This window comes from Musca autumnalis, unplaced genomic scaffold (genome assembly GCF_047663935.1).
Source record: "Musca autumnalis isolate F117 unplaced genomic scaffold, ASM4766393v1 scaffold_2, whole genome shotgun sequence".
Lineage (NCBI taxonomy): Eukaryota > Metazoa > Arthropoda > Insecta > Diptera > Muscidae > Musca > Musca autumnalis.
In genome coordinates this window covers 62,887,031-62,909,315 of record NW_027411755.1, presented here as the reverse complement: position 1 = coordinate 62,909,315, position 22,285 = coordinate 62,887,031, and the positions used below count along the sequence as shown (strand labels likewise).

The following is a 22,285-nucleotide window of genomic DNA, read 5'->3' as shown; positions in this document are numbered from 1 at the left end:
CGCGGCGTTACATGAATTTTTGGGAAAACAAACTTATTATACCCTTTTCCACATTGTGGTATAGGGTATAAAAATAGACGAACGAACAAAAAATAGTTACAAAAACAGGGGGTAAATTTTAAACAATTTTTCAACATAATTTTCTAATTATTAACTTTATAAATATTCCGGTTTACACTTAAGTCACACAAAGAAAACTTGACTAAAAATGACATATCTGATCATGTTTCAAGTATTTTTGTATTAAATTTAAAAAAATTTTTCAACATAATTTTCTAATAATTAACTTTATAAATATTCCTTTTTACGCATGTGTCTAATAAAAATTTGTCTTCATCTTCCTTTTGTTTAGGCTTGGCCCATGTGATTTACCAGACCATTGGGCAACAACATTGTCGTCGTCATCATCATCACCAAACGCCAAAAGTGCAACAACATTTTCTCCAAACAAATTTGCTACAACAGCAAACAACATTGCAAGTGGCAACAAAACCAATAACAACAAAAACCACAACATCAGCATCGGTGGTGGGGGTTATTCTCCCCTTAAAACCTCAGCAAACAACAGCACAACAATTGCTTCAAACGCCTGCAACATTAGCACAGCCTCAACAAGGACACAGTCAACGGCGGCGTCAGCAGCGACGAATACACCATCCATCAAGTCTCCAGCGGCAGAGGGGGGCATTAGCCCTAGTGGTGGTAGACAAACTCCGGGGAACGGGCGTACAAACATTTGCAATCTGCCACGTTCATCGCCGGCGGCAGCAACAGCTGCTGTAACTGTTTCCAATACTGGATCAACTGTGTTAGGACAACTGGCACCGGTCGTACCCACATCAGCCGGTGTTGTACCCCTCCCCACCACTATAGGTAGTCGGGGTAGTGTGGGAGGCGGTGGAGGGGCTGTTAGTTTAAATAATACTTTGAATAGCAGCAACAACAACAATAACACCACCAACAACGGCAATACCTCTTTAAATTCGTCATCGACGTCCACGTCATCATCAACAACAGCAGCAACGGCGCCAATTACAGCCACGGATCGTGTTTCGCCAAATACAGCTGCTGCCGCAAATTTGTTGTTGGCCCGTATATCTGCATTGCAGCAGCAGCAGCAACAACAACAGCACCAATTTAATTTACAACAACAACAACAACACAACTTATTTCTGAATAATCAGAATTCCAATAATTTATTTACCAACAACAACAATAATTTGTTAACACAAAATTTACAGCAGCAGCAACAACAACAGCTGCACAATCATAATCAGTTGACACAAGCGTCACTGCATAAAGCTGCTGCAGCTAATTTTGCTGCCGCTTTACAACGTCCTGCCATTATGAATGCGGTGGCATCACCGATCTCAACCAATTCAACGACGTCGTCGAATCGTAAAATACGCAGGAACAAAGATTCGAAAGCGAATTTGGTAAGTAAACAGAAACAAATTTTAAACAAATATTTTTTAATTAAAAATCAGCAATTTTTAAAATAAAAAAAAAAATAATTTCAAAAATTAAAGAAACATTTTTAAAAATTAAGACAAAATTAATTTTAATTATTTCTTTAATTCAAAAAATTAAATTTTTAATTTTTAAAAACAAATTTTAATTTTTAAAACAAAATTAAAAAAAGAATTTAATATGAAAAAAATAATTTTTAAAACTAAAAATAATAATTTAAAAAATAAGTTATAAATTAAAAAATAGCTTTTAATATGAAAAAATGATTTTTTAAAATAAAAAAAATGTTTTCTAAAAATCCAGAATTGTTGAACAGAATAATTGTTAAAATTAAAAAAAAAAAATAAAAATATAAATGAAAATAAAAACAAATATTTTACAAAAATTATTAAAAAAACTTGAATTAATTTTTTTTTTTTTTTTTTGATTAGAAAATAATTATTTTAAATTAAAAACACAATTATTTAAAAAAAATAACTTTTTAAAATTCACGTTTATTTAGAAAAAAACTTTTTAAAATTCACGTTTATTTAGAAAAAAAACTTTTTAAAATTCACGTTTATTTAGAAAAAAAAACTTTTTAAAATTCACGTTTATTTAGAAAAAAAATAAAAAATACACAAGTATTTTTACATTTTTTAAAAATCCACGATTATTTAAAAAAATAATTTTTTTAAAATCCACGATTATTTAAAAAAATAATTTTTTAAAATCCACGATTATTTAAAAAAATAATTTTTTTAAAATCCACGATTATTTAAAAAAATAATTTTTTAAAATCCACGATTATTTAAAAAAATAATTTTTAAAAATCCACGATTATTTAAAAAAATAATTTTTAAAAATCCACGATTATATAAAAAAATCATTTTTAAAAATCCACGATTATTTTAAAAAAAATATTTTTAAAAATCCACGATTATTTAAAAAAATATTTTTTAAAAATCCACAATCCAAAAATAATTTTTAAAAAATCACGATTATTTAAAAAATAATTTTTTAAAAATCCACGATTATTTTAATAAATCATTTTCAAAAATCCACGATTATTTAAAAAAATAATTTTTAAAAACCCACGATTATTTAAAAAATAATTTTTAAAAACCCACGATTATTAAAAAAATTATTTTTAAAAATCCACGATTATTTAAAAAATAATTTTTAAAAATCCACGATTAATTAAAAAATAGTTTTTAAAAATCCACGATTATTTAAAAAATAATTTTTAAAAATCCACGACTATTTAAAAAAATAATTTTTAAAAATCCACTATTATTTAAATAAATAATTTTTAAAAATCCACGATTATTTAAAAAAAAAATTAAAAATCCACGATTATTTAAGAAAATAATTTTTAAAAATCCACGATTATTTAAGAAAATAATTTTTAAAAATCCACGATTATTTAAAAAAAAAAAATTTAAAATCCACGATTTTTTAAGAAAATAATTTTTAAAAATGCACGATTATTTAAAAAAATTATTTTTAAAATCCACGATTATTTAAAAAAAATAAATTTTAAAAATCCACGATTATTTAAAAAAAATAATTTTTAAAAATCCACGATTATTTAAAAAAAATAATTTTTAAAAATCCACGATAATTTAAAAAACTAATTTTTAAAAATCCACGATTATTTAAAAAAAATATTTTTAAAAGTCCACGATTATTTAAAAAAATATTTTTAAAAAATCCACGATTATTTAAAAAAATAATTTTTAAAAATCCACGATTATTAAAAAAATAATTTTTAAAAATCCACGATTATTTAAAAGAATAATTTTTAAAAATCCACGATTACTTAAAAAAATAATTTTTAAAAATCCACGATTATTAAAAAAATAATTTTTAAAAATCCACGATTATTTAAAAAAAAAATAATTTTTAAAAATCCACGATTATTTAAAAAAAAAATAATTTTTAAAAATCCACGATTATTTAAAAAAATAATTTTTAAAAATCCACGATTATTTAAAAAAATAATTTTTAAAAATCCACGATTATTTAAAAAAATAATTTTTAAAAATCCACGATTATTTAAAAAAATAATTTTTAAAAATCCACGATTATTTAAAAAAATAATTTTTAAAAATCCACGATTATTTAAAAAAATAATTTTTAAAAATCCACGATTATTTAAAAAAATAATTTTTAAAAATCCACGATTATTTAAAAAAATAATTTTTAAAAATCCACGATTATTAAAAAAAATAATTTTTAAAAATCCACGATTATTTAAAAACATTATTTTTAAAAATCCACGATTATTTAAAAAAAAATTAAAAATACACGATTATTTAAAAAAATAATTTTTAAAAATCCACGATTTTAAAAAAAAATGTAAAAATCCACGATTATTTAAAAAAATAATTTTTAAAAATCTACGATTATTTAAAAAAATTAAAAATCTACGATTATCTAAAAACATAATTTTTAAAAATCCACGATTATTTAATAAAATAATTTTTAAAAATCCACGATTATTTTAAAAAATAATTTTTTAAAATCCACGATTACTTAAAAAAATTATTTTTAAAAATCCACGATTATTTAAAAAAATAATTTTTAAAAATCCACGATTATTTAAAAAAAAATTTAATATTTAAAAAAATAATTTTTAAAAGTCCAAGATTATTTAAAAAAAAATAATTTTAAAAAATCCACGATTATTTAAAAAAATAATTTTTAAAATCCACGATTATTTAAAAAAAAATAATTTTTAATTAAAAAACAAAATCTTTAAAATACACGATTATTTAAAGAATAATATTTAAAAATCCACTATTATTTAAAAAAATAATTTTTAAAAATCCACGATTATTTAAAAAAAATAATTTTTAAAAATCCACGATTATTAAAAAAAAATAATTTTTAAAAATCCACGATTATTTAAAAAAAAATAATTTTTAAAAATCCACGATTATTTAAAAAATAATAATTTTTAAAAATCCACGATTATTTAAAAAAAAAAATAATTTTTAAAAATCCACGATTATTTAAAAAAAATAATTTTTACAAATCCACGATTAATTAAAAAAAAATAAAAAATCCCGATTATTATTAAATAAATATATTTTTTAAAATATAATTATAAATATAATTTTTAAAAATCTCCGATTATTAAAAGATAACTTTTAAAATGCACGATAATTAAAAAAAATATTTAAAAAAATATTTTTTTAAAATCTACGATTGTTTAGAAAAATAATTTTTAAAAATCCAAGATTATTATTAAATAGTTTTTAAAAATCTCCGTTTATAAAAATAATTCTTAAAAATGTCCGATTATTAAAATATATTTTTTAAAAACCTATAATTATTTAAAAAATTAATTTTTTATTAATCATCAATTTGTTTTTCTTTTTTCATTTTGTTTTCAGCCCCAATCCCAAATCAACAAATGCAACAATGAAAAACGACGTCGTGAATTGGAAAATAATTATATCGAGCAACTATCCGAATTTTTACAACTTAACAGACGAGGTGATGCAACATCTAGCAAACCGGATAAGGCGGCTATATTAAATCAAGTTGTAAAAACGGTAAGTCATCAAATTATTTTAAAATAAAATACAAACGAATTACAATAAAATAGAGAAAATATACATATATTGCGGAATATTGGCATAATATTACAAGCAAATTTCTATCGTTACTTAGAGAAAGTAAAATTCTAATTACATCCCTTTTCAGTATTTTTCATATCATCATTCACACTTCCTTCCCCTATTTTTCCATTCCTCAATCATTTGGTTTCTTTCACTCCATTTCTAATAACTTCCCACTGGCTTCCATTTTTATATATTGCCATTTTGAATCCCTGAGATCCAACAAAACAAAAACCACGTCAACAAAATTTGATTATCCTTGATTGTGGTGGTCACTCCATTAACTAGATGGAAGCTTTATCCTTATTGTTCCATAAATAATCAACTTAGCAAAGATAAATAACAAAAAAACACAAAACCTCAGTATCAATTATCAGTCATGATGTTGATGATAATACTTGCTGATGACTCTAGAGATTTAACAAAAAATGGCAGAGATAAACTGGTACTTTTTCCTCCCACACGGCTTTTATGTTCATCCTTCTCCGCACACACACACACCAACAAAATCTCAAACGGATGTTCATCATCAATTTCAAAATAAATTGAATTTATAACAACACTAATTTAATTACTTTTGTATTATGGCTTGTTTGTTGTTTTGGGAAAATATGTTTTGTGTTTATGAAAAATCACACTATGAAGCACTCTGGGTAGAGGAACGGAAATAAAGGGAATAGTATCAATATTATTTGTCCACTTCCATTTACGTGGAACTTAACTAAATTTATGGTGGCCATGTTATAAGTGATAGTTGAATTGAATTCAATATTGTGTTTATGTTTTTCATAATTTCATTTTATTTATGTGTTCATCACAACGAGTCTGCTTAATTCAATTGCCTTACAATTATGAAAAATTATTTAGAAAAATTAATTAAAATACAAAAGTACTTTAAAAATTCCCCCTTGGATAGGCCCCGGCGAGATTCGAACTCACGATCTCCTGTTTACTAGACAGGCGCTTTAACCAACTAAGCCACGGCGCCGTTTGGACATTGGCGAAAATAATGCAAAATTTTGGTCTCAGATGTTGGGAAAAATTAATGAGAATTTTAAATTAATTTGTGAAAAATAAATGTAAAATTGATAAGAGCATATCCACAATCAATCTTAAGCTCTTAATTTAATTTACATTATTTTTTGTCTTTTTAATTAAAAACAATTAAAAGAGAACTCATGCTTAGAAGTAGGCCCCGGCGAGATTCGAACTCACGATCTCCTGTTTACTAGACAGGCGCTTTAACCAACTAAGCCACGGCGCCATGTTGTACGGGCGTTATAAATTTACAAAGTGTTATGAGAGTGCATGTGGAAAGAGGCTATGAGAATTATTTCTTATTCTGTGTCATTGAAAACCAAAATATAACCGAAGAGTATATCATGACCCTTACATAATTTTAATAAATTTGAATAACAGTAGTGGGAATTATTAGAGGATATGAACAATGAATCTTAAAAATGTGTCACATTAACATATATTTTCCTCGGCCCTTTTAACTGTAGACAAAACTTGAAGAAGCAGTGCAAATTTTTTCCAAAGATCCCTTATTGCAGCAAAACTGCCTTCATAAAATTTCAGGACTTAAAAGGTGAATTTCAGCGCCGAAAATATGGGCCGTTATTTTGCCTTATATTTCCTATGAATTTAATTTACGAAAATCTTCCGGTGGCAAACTACATTTGTCGCGTCGCTCGAACTTGGTGAAAAAAACATTAGATCTGCTTATCATTGAGGTAAAATAGAATCACTGAGATGAGACAAGCCTCAATCGGTGATCGTTGTAGGTTAACTTTTTTTAAAATTTATCAAAAATGCATTTACGGCATAAATGGTAGAAATAAAATTTATATTTCTCTTGATGACTGTATTTTCTTCTACAAAATAAATTTTTCTTCGGTTTTTCTATTTCCAATGTCATGAAATAAAAAATAATTCACATTACTCTTTTCCATAGGTGATAACATAAGTCTTCGAAACGTCATTGCATGGCCACAACATGGCGCCGTGGCTTAGTTGGTTAAAGCGCCTGTCTAGTAAACAGGAGATCGTGAGTTCGAATCTCGCCGGGGCCTATATCCTCAGTGAATGTGTTAAAATTTTTTTAAATAATTATTACATTTTTTTCGAAATAATTTTTAAAATTTATGGTGTATTTGAATTATGGCTGTCTAGTAAAATTCACAAAAGAAAAAAAACTTTAAGAAATTTGCGGATAATATTTAAAAAATTTGTTATTGGAAAAATTATTTTAAAAAAATTATAGAGAAAGTCTCAAAATATCCACGATTATTGGAATAATAATCTTTAATAATCGTGGATTTTTTAAAGATTACTATTCCAATAATTGTGGATATTATGTTCTATTATTGGATGAATAATCTTAAAAAAATCCACGATTATAGATTTTCATCAAAATTTTGAAATTTTGAACTTTAAAGTATATTTGAACTTTCAACGTATATATTTCAAAAATAATAATTACTTATGGCCTGTTCCCGTACTTTATAAAGTGGTAAAAGTCGTAAAAGTTGTAAAAGTCGTAAACGATTTTCATATAAATTTTGTGTACGGGAAAGCAAAATGTGTAAAAGTGGTAAAAATTTTAAAAAGTTTTTAGTTCTGGAACAGATAGTTAATTTCAGTAGCTAGTCAAGAACGTTTTTTGTGAATTTTCCAAAAAAAACCGTCAACGAATTATTTAGGCTTCTCAATGGCTTTTAGAGATATTTAACGGCCATTAGAGATATTTAAAACGATTTAGAAAAAATAAATGAAAAGGAAATCATCCACTTAGGGATGTAGGCCCCGGCGAGATTCGAACTCACGATCTCCTGTTTACTAGACAGGCGCTTTAACCAACTAAGCCACGGCGCCATGTTGTGCCAGCGCAATAAAATTACAAAGTGTTATGTTATAGCCTGTGGAAAATAACAATGTGAATTATTTCTTTTTCTGTTTCATCGAAAAACGAATTTTAGATGACTTACATCTCTTCATAATAAATGATTCCTATTTGAAAAACTGTAATGGGAATTATAATAGCATAAGAACAATGAATCTTAAAAATTAGTTCATGGCATAATATTTTAAACTATTTAAGATCAATATATTGGGTTTCCTAAGAATTTCATATATGAAAATCTACTACACTCATCACGTCGACTCGTTGCGAAAAGTAGGAGTTCTGCTTCTCATTACAGAAAAATACATATAATCATTAATACGAGACAAGCCTCAATCGATGATCGTTGGAAATAAACTTTTCACAGTTTTTTTTTTTAATATGTATATTTATAATACGTTGAGGGTTATAAAATGGTAGAAATAAAATTAATATTCCCCTTGGTAGTTGTATTTTCCTTTAAGAAAATTATTTTTCTTCGATATTTCTGTTTCCAATTTCATGGTAAAGAAAGAATTCACATTTCTTTTTCCCAGAAGTGATAACATAAATCTTTGAAATTTTATGGCGTAGTCTCAACGTGGCGCCGTGGCTTAGTTGGTTAAAGCGCCTGTCTAGTAAACAGGAGATCGTGAGTTCGAATCTCGCCGGGGCCTATATCCTCATTGAATGTGGTAAAATTTTTTATTAAAAATAATTATATTTTTTCGAAATAATTTTTAAAACTTTAGGGCATTTAAATTATGGAGATATTGTGAAGCTTTGAGAAATTCGCAATGATCTTAAAAAAAATTTGTATTATTGGAAAAAATATTTAAAAAATTATAAAGAAAGTCTCAAAATAGACATAATTTAAAGAAAAGTATTATAAAGAAATATCTTTACAAATTGACTATTATTGGATAAATCATCTTAAAAAATCCACAATTATAGATTTTCATCAAAATTTTGAAATGATGAACTTTAAAGTATATTTTTATAACTTAAACTAAATAACTAATTCAAAAGAATATTAATTTAATTAACAAATTAATAATTATAATAATTAATAATTGTATTAACTATTATAGCTAGTGAACAAAGTTTTTTTTGTATATTTTGCGAAAAAACCTACAAAGAATTATTATTCAATGGCTTGCAACACTCAATTTATTAGAGATCTTTGAAGTGTTTTAAAAAAAAAATATTAAAAGCAAATCTTCCACTTAGGATATAGGCCCCGCAGAGACTCGAACTCACGATCTCCTGTTTAACTGCAATTATGTAGTAGTCATAGAATTACATAAATAATTCGCATTGCATCTTTTCAAAGGTGATAACATACATAAGTCTTTGAAATGTCATTACGTGCTATAACATGGCGCCGTGGCTTAGTTGGTTAAAGCGCCTGTCTAGTAAACAGGAGATCGTGAGTTCGAATCTCGCCGGGGCCTATATCCTCATCGAATGTGTTAAAGTTTTTTTAAAAATTATTATATATTTTCGAAATATTTTTTAGAATTTCTAGGGCATTTGAATTATGGAGGTCAATGTAAAGCCCCAAAAAAATCGAATAATTTATGATAGAAACTAATAAAATTTAGAAAAAGAGCATAGAGAAATTTGCGATAATCTTAAAAAATATCTATTATGTATTGGAAAAATTATTTAAAAAAATATTGAGAAATTCTCAAAATTATTCCATAGTTATTGGAAAAAGTAATCCTTGAAAGAGTCTACAATTATTGACTATTATTGGACAAATGTTCTATTATTAGATTTTCATCAAAATTTTGAAGTTATGAACTTCAAAGTATGCATATTTTTATAATATAAACTAAATAACTACTTGAAAAGAATAATAAGTGTATGAATTAATTAATAATTGTACTAATTAAGTATTTTGTTTTTTCAAAATAGTCTGGCTTAATTTTCATTAGCCTAATTGAGAAGCCTAAATAATTCGTTGCAGGTTTTTGTTCTTAAAATTCACAAAAAAAAACCTTGTTGACCAGGTTCTTTTGTGAATTTTACAAAAAAAAAAAAAAAAAAAAAAAAAAAAAAAAAACACTTCAACGATTTATTTGGGCTTCTGAATGGTTTGCAAAACGCAATTCCATTAGCGAACTTTGCAATGATTTAGAAACAAATAAATTAAAAAGGAATTCCATCCACTTAGGATATAGGCCCCGGCGAGATTCGAACTCACGATCTCCTGTTTACTAGACAGGCGCTTTAACCAACTAAGCCACGGCGCCATGTTGCCGCCAATAAAAATCAGAATCGATTTTCGACATCACGAGAACATTGTTTTCTATATTTAGATTATAGAACAATCCCTGATTGAAATATTCAATATTTTCTAATCTTCTTTAATATTTATGTACAATGACCTTATATCTTATCACTCCCTAAAGAGATAGCATGCAGCAATTCTGACTGTCCAATTCTATATAAAGAAATCAAATATTTTACACTCTCCTCCATAAAGTGAAGATTTTTTAAAAAGAATTTATTCGAGTCTATATTATTGCGGGTTATTCTGAACGAAAATTTCTGTTTGTTTTGTGTTTTCGCCTTTTCGACTTAATGGAGAAAGTAAGAAATCTCACGGGGAATTGTCGTTCAAAATAACCCCCATTAAAAATTATGAACCTAAGTTTTAAACACAATTCTCTGCATCCTCTACAAGAATATTTTTTTGTTAAAACAGTGTTGCTCAGGCTTTGCAAAAGCGCCATATCCAAGGTGCAATTACGAAATTGTATTGCATATTTTGTTGTTGGTTTCTGCAGCGTATATTCTGCTTTTGTTACTTCTGAGCGGCATTGATTTCTATTAAGTCGTTCTATGTGAAATTTTCTTCCTCAAGACGGACAGCTTTAGGAGACTTCAACGTGATTCTTTCATAAATACCTTTAGATAATCCCCTGGTTTAAGTGTTGTACACTTTACGAAGAACTAGTTCAATTGAATGATTAGCCGAAAAAAGCCCCTGAATTAGTTAACGTAGGTCGTCACAAAATTAATGAAAAGAAATCGAATGATCTATCGAAAAATTTAACCAGTGAAAGAATAAACTAAAAGAATGTTCATGAATAGCCAAATAAACATTAAGTGGACTTTAGTGAAATCCTTGCCAGAATGTTTTAGTTCACAAATGAACTAGTTCATATTAAAAATAACACAATTATTACAAAATTATAAGATCCCATGAAGAACTAAATTTCCAAACGTGATATAAGCCGGAAATATCAAAAACAAATAACAAAGTTATGGGGTTCTTTACCAATTCACTGATTTTTTAAGTCCCAAATTAACGGGGGTTCTGGCACCTCTTCTCAAATATACTGCGATATTTTTAGGTTCCTCCTTCCTAATTATGGGGTGTCTTCACAATTCAATGTTAGTCAAATGTTATATTAAATAAAATTTCATATCACCGATTTTTGGTGATGTAGGCCCCGGCGAGATTCGAACTCACGATCTCCTGTTTACTAGACAGGCGCTTTAACCAACTAAGCCACGGCGCCAGTTGGCGTCTTGTCGAATTTTATTTACTTTTAAGAGAGAAATAATCATGAAGAACAAAAATTCAACTTCTGTTTGAGGTTTCACAATATATAATGCCTCGGTCCTGGAAAGTACACTACGAAACCACTTGGCTGCTCAAAACATTCAAAGTCTGGGAGGTTCATCATTACAGATATTTTCATTGTCCCGTTCTTTTAATTCCGGGGTCTACTTAGTTTAACTTCGATATTTTCACAGACAATGTCAAATTTTATTTAATAAAATTTCATATCACCAATTCTTGGTGATGTAGGCTCCGGCGAGATTCGAACTCACGATCTCCTGTTTACTAGACAGGCGCTTTAACCAACTAAGCCACGGCGCCACTTGGCACCATGTTTGATTTTTTTAGTATTAGTAGAGAAATAATCAAGGCAATTTCTTAAAGGGACCCTGAAATACAAAATTTCAACTCCTGCTTGGATCAAAATATAAAGCTTGTCGGTAGTCCTTTACGTATAGCCGGAACTGCTTACGCAAATGTGTGGCTGCTCTAAAGTATTGAAGAACTAGTGATATTGATCGATCATTATACATATTAACCGATTTTGGTTTTTAACAAACTTTCTGATACATATTTTCAGGCCCCACCATTTTTCTAATACTGGGACCTGTCTGCACTATGTAAATTTCATAATTCCACAGGAGTCAAATTTTATTTAATAAAATTTCATATCACCAATTTTTGGTGATGTAGGCCCCGGCGAGATTCGAACTCACGATCTCCTGTTTACTAGACAGGCGCTTTAACCAACTAAGCCACGGCGCCACTTGGCCGGATACTCAAAATTTATTTTCTAATAATAATCTAAAAATATTGTTTGAAAATATTCTGTGACTGAATATATTTTGGATAAAAAAAATTTCCAAACAAAATATTTCTAGAACTATTCGTTTTTCTGATGGAAAATTCTAAAATTTTCTTATTAATTCCATAAATATTCAAATGTGCAATTTATTTATATTTTTGAATATTTGCAACATCATTTGTAAGGCGCCGTGGCTTAGTTGGTTAAAGCGCCTGTCTAGTAAACAGGAGATCGTGAGTTCGAATCTCGCCGGGGCCTGTACGAAAGTTGAGAAATTTTTGTATGGCCAGAGTAGTAAAGGTAAATACAGAAAATATGAATGGATTCCCCTTCGTCCTCTTCCTCCTCATCATCGAAATAATGAATTTCAAAATGAAACAGAGGAATTATTAAATTAGAAAGAAGATTGTGGTGGTAATATCTCTAAAGTGTAACATAGAACTGAGGAAAAGGGTATTTTATAATTTTTTTGTTACAATTCTAAAATACATTCATATAGTATTCCTTATTGACGTATTTGTCAAAATGTTGTTACAATTCAGTTTGTGTCACGGAATATTTACCATTACTAGACCCCGACTTTGATGTGTCTGAAAATTTAATAAATAAAATATATTATTTTTTACAACGGATTTGAATAACGTGTGCTCGTCGGGGTCTTACCATAAAAACGCTATTACTTTTTGTTAAAAATAAATAAAATAATAATTTAATAATTAATGTAAATTCGTTGTACATATTTTATGGCATATTTTGTATGATTTCGATATATACTCAAATGTCTGGCATTAAAGCAATATAGTTTTAAAATCACAAGTTTAATTCCAATCTAATTTAATATACTAATTACGAGAAATGCCTGTTTTCTGCATCTAATGGTACAATGTCTTTTATGTTTTTCAAACAACCAAATATTTGCAATTGAAATTTCTATTTCCACAAAAAATTCTTCTTCCCTCAAAATATACCCAACAACAAAAAAAAAGCAAGTTCCTCAGTAGATAGGCCCCGGCGAGATTCGAACTCACGATCTCCTGTTTACTAGACAGGCGCTTTAACCAACTAAGCCACGGCGCCATTTGCGGCCCCACTTTTATAAAATTCAATACAATTCAAATAAAATTTTCCAAATGTAAAGCAAAATATAAACAATTCAATTTAAACAAATCACAAAACAAACGGTCTGCAATGACATTGAATTTTTCCGTTCCATTCAGTTTTAAACAACAACACCAATAAAAAAACTTGTTTTGTTGATATGTGACAAAAATTTTAAAATTGATAAAATAGTCTCGACCCCGTCAGCTAATAATTGCTGACTTTTAAATAAATACAATTAAAACGTGTTTTGGTATTTTTTCGACAATGCCAGCAAATTCGAAATTCCCGTATCTGGCTGCTTTAGTCACTCGGGTGTGCAACATGGCGCCGTGGCTTAGTTGGTTAAAGCGCCTGTCTAGTAAACAGGAGATCGTGAGTTCGAATCTCGCCGGGGCCTTATAAAGTAAGGGAATCAATCTAGATTCATTTTTTGTTTTTTCTTTTTATAAATACAAACTTCCTCGCAATATTGTATTGAAACTCTGAAAAAAAAATCAGCTACATATTTTAGGAGAGCATTAAATAGACCAATTTTTTATTTACCACAAATTATGTATTTAAAATTTCGGTCGATCTAACTATTGGTCATTTTATCTATCTATTCAAATTTATAATATTTAATTTGGAAAATAAACTTTTCATATTTTTAATAAAAACCTGGCAGACTTTATCCGATAAAAAACTTTAGTAAAATGTTTATTTTTTAAAGACTGGGTCTTCATAACTAATAAAAACTTAACTGAGAAGTGATTAATGAAAAACTAAGATTCAGCATTTAGTTTTCAATATTTTCCTCGTGTTCCGTATAACAAATTACAAATTGGGAGAACTAATTATTTCTGTTTTATCTACTGGCGATATTCTTGCGCTCTGTGGAATTAGTGAACAATAAGTCATGTGTAAGTGAAGAAATCCTATGCAACATTCTCGCTCGTTTTCTTTAAAAGAAACAATATTTTATATATAAAGTAAGGGATTCAATCTAGATTATTTTTTTTAAATACATACAATCTTCCTCGATATAGTTTATTGGAAACTTCATACATAGACTAATATGTTAAAGAGCAAAATAGGCCAAGTTTTTTATTTACCAAAAGAGATGTATTGACAATAGGGGTGTCTTGGGGTGTCTTTTTACTTACTAAATGTTGCTGAAACATTTTTTTCAGCAACTTTTCCTTTATACAACTGTCAAAATCTGCAACATTAGTAATAATTATTACTAATTATCACGTAAAAAGACACAGCTAATTTGAATCAATGAAACTATTTGTCATTCCGTCTCTCCATTAAAATTTATAATATTTAATTTGAAATGCATAGTTTTTTTGTATTAAAAAAAAAAACAGGCAGACTTTCTCCAATGACAGACTGGAGTAAAATGTTTAATTTAATTAAGACTGGGTCTTCATGACTAATAAAAACATAAGTGAGTATGAAAAGTAATTAATGAAAATACTAAGATTTACAAATCAATATTTAGTTTTCAACATTTTCCTCAAGTGCCGTATAACAACTTACAAATGGGGAAAGGAAGGAAGAATTATTGTCTTATTTACCTGCGCTCTTCTTGCGTCCATTGGAGTTAGTGAACACAATAATGGATATATGTAATAGGTGAAGATATGCTATACAACATTCTCGCCCGTTCCCTTCAACAAATAATATTGTTGAACAACTATTTCCAATATAAAACATCAAAGTATTTTTAAAAACTCATCATTTATGTACGGTGTTACCCTTTATGAAAATCAACAGCAAGCCATATGTATTGGTTAAAATGCCACCTAGTCGTCAGTGGGCGCCGTGGCTTAGTTGGTTAAAGCGCCTGTCTAGTAAACAGGAGATCGTGAGTTCGAATCTCGCCGGGGCCTTACCATAAAAAACGCTATTACTTTTTATTTGAGAATATTTTTTATTTACGAATTTAATTAATAAAAATTCGATTCTTTCAATTACTTCTCAAGGTGCATTTATGTAAATTTAGATTATGGAGTTATGGTCACTTGCAAATTTCACAAAATCGAATTTTTTTAGTGACTCATTCTAAAGTATAGGTAGAATAAAATATGTTGCAAACAATTTCGAGTCGATTGGCTGAGATATGAGCGTTAGAAAGAAAATATTAATTGTGATTTGTATGTGATATCGAAGCTTAAAATGCGATTTTCTCGAAATGATGGTGGAAAGATGACCCGAGAAAAAATTTACGGATTTATGTCGAAAATCTATCAATTTTTTTTTTTTTGTTAAAATCGACATTTTGAATTTGATAGTTCACTATTGTTTTAAAAATAGATATTTTTATTCCGTTTCGCTTAAGGACAAAATTATTAGGTTCTTAATTATCCCACCCTTTGGTTTATTATTTTCGAGCCTGCTTTAGTAAAAACGGTGTTTCATAGGCGGACATTTTTCAGAACACTGTGCAAAATTTTTCAAAAACAAAATCCCGAAAATAAATCCAGGTGTGACCTTTGGTAGAAAATGTATGAAATACGGCTATTTTTCGTGCTCAATAAGTGCCCATAACCCCTTTATTGTTATCTCTTTACCATAAAAACGCTATTACCTTTAATTTTGAAAATTAATATTAGAAGCATATGAATAATGATTTTGCAATTCATTCAATACTATTTCTAGCGATTTGTCGTTGTGATATTGACATGTTGGTCAAGACTGATGGAAGTGTTTGGTAGCTTGACAAACTTTCAGAAGTATTCATTGACTTTCCTTAATAAACTGGGAATGTGTGTTAGGCTTAGACAAGCTTTGAAATTTGTCTCTAGCCACTGAATCAGTACTTATGAATCATTTTGCAGTGTTTTGTCTCCTTTCTTCTCAAATTTTGTCAATTTGCATTAATGAAAATTTAGTTTAATAATAAACTATTGACCATAAAAAACTTTACTACATTTAAGTTTGAAAAATAAATCTATTTCTTACGATTTGTCGTTGTGATATAGACATGTTGTTCGGGACTGATGGAACTGTTTGGTAGCTTGAACATTATTTCAAGAACCCCCCCAAGCTTTTAGAACTATTTTCTTAATAAACTCGGAATGTGTGATAAACTTAGACAAAAGAAATATCTCTCCAATCACGGAATCAGTACCTCTTAAGCATATTAACAGTGTTTCGTCTGCTTTCAAATTGGTCCGGATCGTGGAGTGGATCGTTCAGATGTTCTGACACGTGCGTGTAGTTTCCAAAATAATTTTTTTATAATATTTAATGCAATTTTTGTTGATATTTGGACCAGTTTGAAATTAGTTGTGAACATTTGTACCGATAGTTGTAAATAGCAAATGAAAATAAATTCAGTGATGATGAACGTCGATAATGATCGAAATATTGGAAGAATAAAAATAAATACAATAATCTTGTTTTGTTCTGACCTAAAAGTCAATATACGTATGTATATTTTTTATAATGATTAGAATTTTATTTCCGTTTAAAAAAAAACGAAATTTCAATAAAAGTAAATAACCAAACGAAAAAAAAACTAATGATAACCCACCACAAATTAGGCCCCGGCGAGATTCGAACTCACGATCTCCTGTTTACTAGACAGGCGCTTTAACCAACTAAGCCACGGCGCCATGTGCGCCACTAGCAACACACACTCTAGCTATGCTAGTTGGCTCCCCACACACACACAATATGATTTAGAATTTATCTTGAATACACTTCAAATAAAAAAAAGAATAGTGAAAACTATAAATAACTAGGCTCCATCATACATGTTGTGAGTGGGGTCGAGTAGGTTGTAACAAACAAATAAGCATACATAAGTCATTCTACGTCGGTGTTGTTTATTGATTTGATATTTTTAGAAATTATGTTTGGAAAGAATGCGAGCAATATAATGATAAGAAGATGTATTCCCATTTGATTTTGTTTGTGTTTCAAACCTCATAAAAACAGAAATGCCGAGCTAATAGAACTTGCAGCTAGATTCTAGCTACTCAAGGCGGGTTGATTTACTTTTGTTAAAAATAGGGGAACATTTCACCACTTTATAGCTTGAAGTAAATTTCATTGCAAATGAATTGAAAATTCTATCTCTACCAAGTACTCTCTCTCGTTGTGATTGGTTATCTCAATTCCTATATTTTTACTTACCCAAGAGAAGTTGTCTCTGCTGATATTGTTGTTGTACTTGTTATAGCTGTACATGAGTGTGAGCCTTTTCAATTCTGCATTCATTCGCATGTCTTTCGAAGGTCGGTCATTGACCTTTATATTTTAGTAGGTTGCTCTGCATCGGTTCGTTTTACAAATCATCGACACAGACTGCAATTTTGTGACGTCATAACGCAATTTCTTTGACTTTGTTTTGCCTTTTATTTTCTTTTATATTATTTTTGTAGTTGTTGTATAAAAAAAATATTCCTTATTGGCTTTTGTTTTGCTTTGCATTTCGTTATACTGACTGACGACGATGAACTGATGTCGTTATATGTTCTTGTTAATGGACTTTTGTTTTTCTGACGCTGCTACACATTCCTGCAAATGCATTATGTTTATGTCGGCAGAGCAACAGTTGTTTGTCAACGATGATGTGAGAGTAAAGTGCTCAATGTTCGCACATACTTCGTCCCACTTGTTTACATGTCATTGGTTTCATGGCTTCATTGGATCAGATGAGAAATTCTCTTTGAAAGAAATAACCGCTTCTTTTTTGGAGAGTAGTCGTAAAAAATTAGTCTTCACAGAATAGTATTTAATACAGGTATCGGCACCAATACAAATGCATTGTTTGCGGCCTCACGCATACGACTCTCTCCACAAACAGCGTGTGCGTTAATGCATTGCTAAAATTAAAAATCATTGAAAAAACCGACAACAGAACCTTCTTCTTTGACTTCTGAACGAAGACTGAGAGGTGGTTGTTCTGTTGTTATTCTCATCAAGGGCACGTGTGCCCCTTTTTGCCGAACATTGATTTAATACATATATTTTCTTCAATATTAGGTCAAAGATTTGAAATTACATTGAATATTTCAAAATATTATTCATATGTATAATTAACCTATGATTCAGAATAGATTACATATTTCCGCCATCTTTCAGGTTCTTCTTTAAAGATATCACTTTCCATCAAAGCTTAAACGGCGTTTGCATTAGAGCTTTTTGCCGGGTTAACCTTCTTTATGAGGATTTATTTGACGTTTGCGCTATGGAATTAATATTTGAAACCCAGTGGGTTTAATAAAACCGGTTAAGTGCAAACGTGGTATTACTTGAAGTTTCCGAACTCTAGATGTCTGCAAAGGTCATTGTCCTTCTGAAGTCTTATGTCCCCACTATTCGCCTGAATTTTCCGGTAATCTCAAAATAATTTGTTGTTATTGGCTGAGTAAGAATCTGATTGGCGGTTTTTAAACCAAGTATGGGAGAAGGTTACCTATAAAGTTCACACGCAATGATGTTAAACTATACCATAGTGAAGAGTCATCATTCTTTTCCCAGCATTTTTTAAGTTATTAGAGATGGTTGACATATTATGGAGAAAATGAATAATAAGGTTATACTGGATGGATCTTATTGTTGGTTATATGATATACTTAGTTATAGAGTCACCATTATCTTTCCTGAATTTGGCAAGGTACTAGAGAGGATAACATTATTAAAACTTCGAAAATGATAAACCGTAGAGTAAGAAAATTCCGGAAGATGAAGACTTCCATGTTCAGTTCTAAAAAGAAGTCTTGTACCAACCTCGTTACGTTCTCTGGATTCGGTGATATAAATTTGGTCCCATATCATTGAGCTAAAAAGAACATGTTTTCTGCACCCATTGATGTGAGAAAAGTTTTCCCATGTCCTTTGGGGATGTTCGTGGGGTATAGTTTTTTTATTTCAGTTCTAAGAACCTTATCTTACCCATTACTGATCCTATTAAAGTTTCCAAGTTGTGTTGTAGGGTATCACCATGCCTTTGACCACAATCATAAACACATTCTAAATTCCTTGTCTTCTTTTGTAAGCATCGACATGTAGTTTTCTGCCACAATAATTTTGGGTATTCCCTTTTCTTTGGTTGTTGCCTTTTTATTATTCTTTGTTTACACATTTGGAATTCCCAAAATAAAACACCGCTGAAACAATAAAAATTTGGCGGTATTTTAGTTTTCATTGTTAAAATTTGTCCATGTCTTTATAGAGGAGGAAGATTTATTGTATGTATTTTATGCAGATGTTTGAAGCCATATGGAAGTGGGGTGCAGGGGATGATGGGATAAATGGTCAGTTTATTATAGAAAAAAAAACTAGTTGAGAAACACTAGTGCGTAAGTTGAAATCAGGCTTAGTTGGCAATTACTTTTTATCTTTAAATTTCATATTTATGGAAGGAATAGGGGTATCTGTGATGATATCTTCCTGGTCAACTTACTATATCTGATTCTCTATACTCTATGGTTCAGCCAGAATATTACATAGGACTTTATCCTACTTAAAGAGAAGACTTACTTCGTGGTTAAACTACTCCCTCTCATTCTCCATAGTTTTAGATGCCTTTTGTAATTGGCATAAATAAAGCGCTATCAATAGTGATTCTATACAGCAACAACCTCCCGGGACAGCTCCCGTATTACTTCAGTGGAGTTCATAGACTGGACTGAAGCAGCTTTCTTAGTTGCTTTCAGCATTTTCTTAAACATTTCTTCAATGGTTATTTGATTAGGTATTTCATATGGTACTCTCTCATCCCCCAGATATTACACTGAAGAAGTGAGTGTTTCACATTGTCTTCCCCATGGTGGCATAGATCGCATACTTTATTGCCTTTTATGTAGTATATGGAATCTGAAATGTTAGCTACGGAAATGGCCATGTCAGCCGAAGACTTGAATCAACTGGAAAAGCAATGATTTTGTTGGCTACCAGAGGTTTTACGTGTGTAATAATTTTAAAGGTCCATCTACCTTGTACCCCCTTACTCCATGAGAAATGTCATTCTTGGAACAGTCTACTTCGAGCTTTGTTTAACGCATTTAAACTCCCATTTCGTGCGTCAGTTTCAAAGTGACTTTCGTTGGTCATATCTTTAACTCTATTCACATAGTGCTGTTGTTATAACCCCTACAGGCAAAGTTCTAGTGGTGTTTGTATAGAAAATAAAGAACATTTAAAATCATCTTAGAAATCGGGCCGATACGATTGGATGTGTCCATAGTTAGCCCGGTGTCAGGTCTGTCGGATTTGAAGAAAATGCGAAGAGGTGTCGTGTGATGATTGGCCACATTTTCAGCTCGTATCTGACAGATCAGGAGGAAGCTATAGCTATTTAGTTTTCGAGATGCCATAGCGAAGTTGGGATAGTATTGATCTGGTCTCTCTAAGTAGGACATTTTCATCGTCGCTTATGTGAGGGGGTCTCCCGCCGAGCATAACATTGCTCGCGTACGATGTCATCTTCTTGAGGGCAGGGAAGAGGTACAGATTATGAAAGTGACGCCCAATATTATAGGATTTCTGGTCGCCTGTAAAACCTGTCGATTAGGCACGTACGCAAGGGGGTCGGGTGAAAATGGTATGAATCGCGGTGTCGAAGGCTTCGCCAAGTCAGGCGCCACTAATACAGTTCTGTTGTGTGGCCTTTTGATGTTTAGCCCTTCCGTTATCCTTGTGGTAATTGCACTGAGTGCTGTGGTCGTGCTCCTTCTACCTATGAAGCAATGTCGGTGGTCGGCCAGGTGGAAATACTTATTGAAGTACGGCAGGATTATGGACTAAAGGACCTTCACTACTGGTAATAATATTGTTATGGGGCGTTAGGAGCTACCCATGTGGTTTTGGTGCCGGTTTTTTCCGTCTTTCCACATGCAAAGGACCTCAAAGGTGCTGAGGAGGAGTTGGAAAAATAGTTTGCACCATGTTGCCCAATGAGTTTTAGCATCTTTGCTGTGGAGATCTGGGCGGCATTTATACCCCGTCCGCACTTAAACGGATTTAATAAACCCACTGAGTTTCAAATGTCAATTCCATAGCGCAAACGTCAAATAAATCCTCATAAATAAGGTTAACCCGCAAAAATCTCTAATGCAAACGACACTTTATACTGTAAGCACATTATTTGTTATGATGGTAGATGGGTCTGTGTTTGATCTGAGTGCACAGAAAGCTCGTCAAAATCTTCTATTATAACGATCTGGTGTTGTAAATATGCCTGGGGGTTTGAAAGGTTTGTTCCAAAGTCTTTTTGGTACCAAGATCAGATTCCTATAGGTGTTTCCGCCACATACATATCTCTTTTGTGATTAGATACAAACTTGTTTATCTCTTTATTGAGATCTTGTAGTCTGGTGTCCGACGGGTTTTCTTTCCTGATATATTCTCACGTATTGTTAGGTGAATCGGTGAAATACCGACTAGCACAGACACTGCACTCTCTGTCTTTCTCTATATGATTATGCAGTTGTTTGATTTTTGCAATGCTTTCACTGGAGCCGTGAACGGTACTTGCACATAAGCTACTGTAGCTATAAACCTCTTGCTGACTGATTTGGGCCTTTTATTCTTGGCATCAAACTCACATGGTTATTAGCTTTTTCAGATTTAGCAAGGTATGTATCTGTGATGATAGCATTTTGTATTATTCGTGGTAAGCGACTTGGCTTTATCTTACTAACAAATTATTTATAGATGCAACTCTGTCTAGAAAAGTAAACGCCCTGCGCGGCCGAAGTCGATGGCATCACCATTGGCCCTAAATGAACGCAATAATCGAACTCTACCAAACGAATAGCATCTCCATTGGGTTAAATATGTTCTCAATACCGACAGGGAAGGCACATTTAATAAATTGTCAAATTATTTGTTTGTAGTTAAGT

At 30.2% G+C, this 22,285-nt stretch overlaps 1 protein-coding gene and 15 non-coding genes across 19 annotated transcripts in view; 7 read left to right on the top strand and 9 right to left on the bottom strand.

Moving 5' to 3' along the window:
- Positions 1-22,285, top strand: part of tai (basic helix-loop-helix family member taiman) — a 360,628-nt gene that overhangs the window by 316,795 nt on the left and 21,548 nt on the right. For all 4 annotated transcript variants that reach the window (XM_073967714.1, XM_073967711.1, XM_073967712.1 and 1 more), the window contains 2 exons: positions 353-1,436; positions 4,851-5,012. In XM_073967714.1, coding sequence (XP_073823815.1) covers positions 353-1,436; positions 4,851-5,012 — 1,246 coding nt within the window. The remainder of the gene's footprint in view (positions 1-352; positions 1,437-4,850; positions 5,013-22,285) is intronic.
- Positions 5,993-6,066, bottom strand: TRNAT-AGU (transfer RNA threonine (anticodon AGU)). The gene has a single exon. It is a non-coding gene; the product is annotated as a tRNA-Thr (tRNA).
- On the bottom strand, positions 6,269-6,342 carry TRNAT-AGU (transfer RNA threonine (anticodon AGU)). The gene has a single exon. It is a non-coding gene; the product is annotated as a tRNA-Thr (tRNA).
- Positions 7,080-7,153, top strand: TRNAT-AGU (transfer RNA threonine (anticodon AGU)). The gene has a single exon. It is a non-coding gene; the product is annotated as a tRNA-Thr (tRNA).
- On the bottom strand, positions 7,882-7,955 carry TRNAT-AGU (transfer RNA threonine (anticodon AGU)). The gene has a single exon. It is a non-coding gene; the product is annotated as a tRNA-Thr (tRNA).
- TRNAT-AGU (transfer RNA threonine (anticodon AGU)) lies at positions 8,566-8,639 on the top strand. The gene has a single exon. It is a non-coding gene; the product is annotated as a tRNA-Thr (tRNA).
- Positions 9,343-9,416, top strand: TRNAT-AGU (transfer RNA threonine (anticodon AGU)). The gene has a single exon. It is a non-coding gene; the product is annotated as a tRNA-Thr (tRNA).
- On the bottom strand, positions 10,147-10,220 carry TRNAT-AGU (transfer RNA threonine (anticodon AGU)). The gene has a single exon. It is a non-coding gene; the product is annotated as a tRNA-Thr (tRNA).
- TRNAT-AGU (transfer RNA threonine (anticodon AGU)) lies at positions 11,422-11,495 on the bottom strand. The gene has a single exon. It is a non-coding gene; the product is annotated as a tRNA-Thr (tRNA).
- Positions 11,787-11,860, bottom strand: TRNAT-AGU (transfer RNA threonine (anticodon AGU)). The gene has a single exon. It is a non-coding gene; the product is annotated as a tRNA-Thr (tRNA).
- On the bottom strand, positions 12,231-12,304 carry TRNAT-AGU (transfer RNA threonine (anticodon AGU)). The gene has a single exon. It is a non-coding gene; the product is annotated as a tRNA-Thr (tRNA).
- Positions 12,529-12,602, top strand: TRNAT-AGU (transfer RNA threonine (anticodon AGU)). Its single transcript has one exon. It is a non-coding gene; the product is annotated as a tRNA-Thr (tRNA).
- TRNAT-AGU (transfer RNA threonine (anticodon AGU)) lies at positions 13,348-13,421 on the bottom strand. The gene has a single exon. It is a non-coding gene; the product is annotated as a tRNA-Thr (tRNA).
- Positions 13,769-13,842, top strand: TRNAT-AGU (transfer RNA threonine (anticodon AGU)). The gene has a single exon. It is a non-coding gene; the product is annotated as a tRNA-Thr (tRNA).
- Positions 15,246-15,319, top strand: TRNAT-AGU (transfer RNA threonine (anticodon AGU)). The gene has a single exon. It is a non-coding gene; the product is annotated as a tRNA-Thr (tRNA).
- On the bottom strand, positions 16,974-17,047 carry TRNAT-AGU (transfer RNA threonine (anticodon AGU)). The gene has a single exon. It is a non-coding gene; the product is annotated as a tRNA-Thr (tRNA).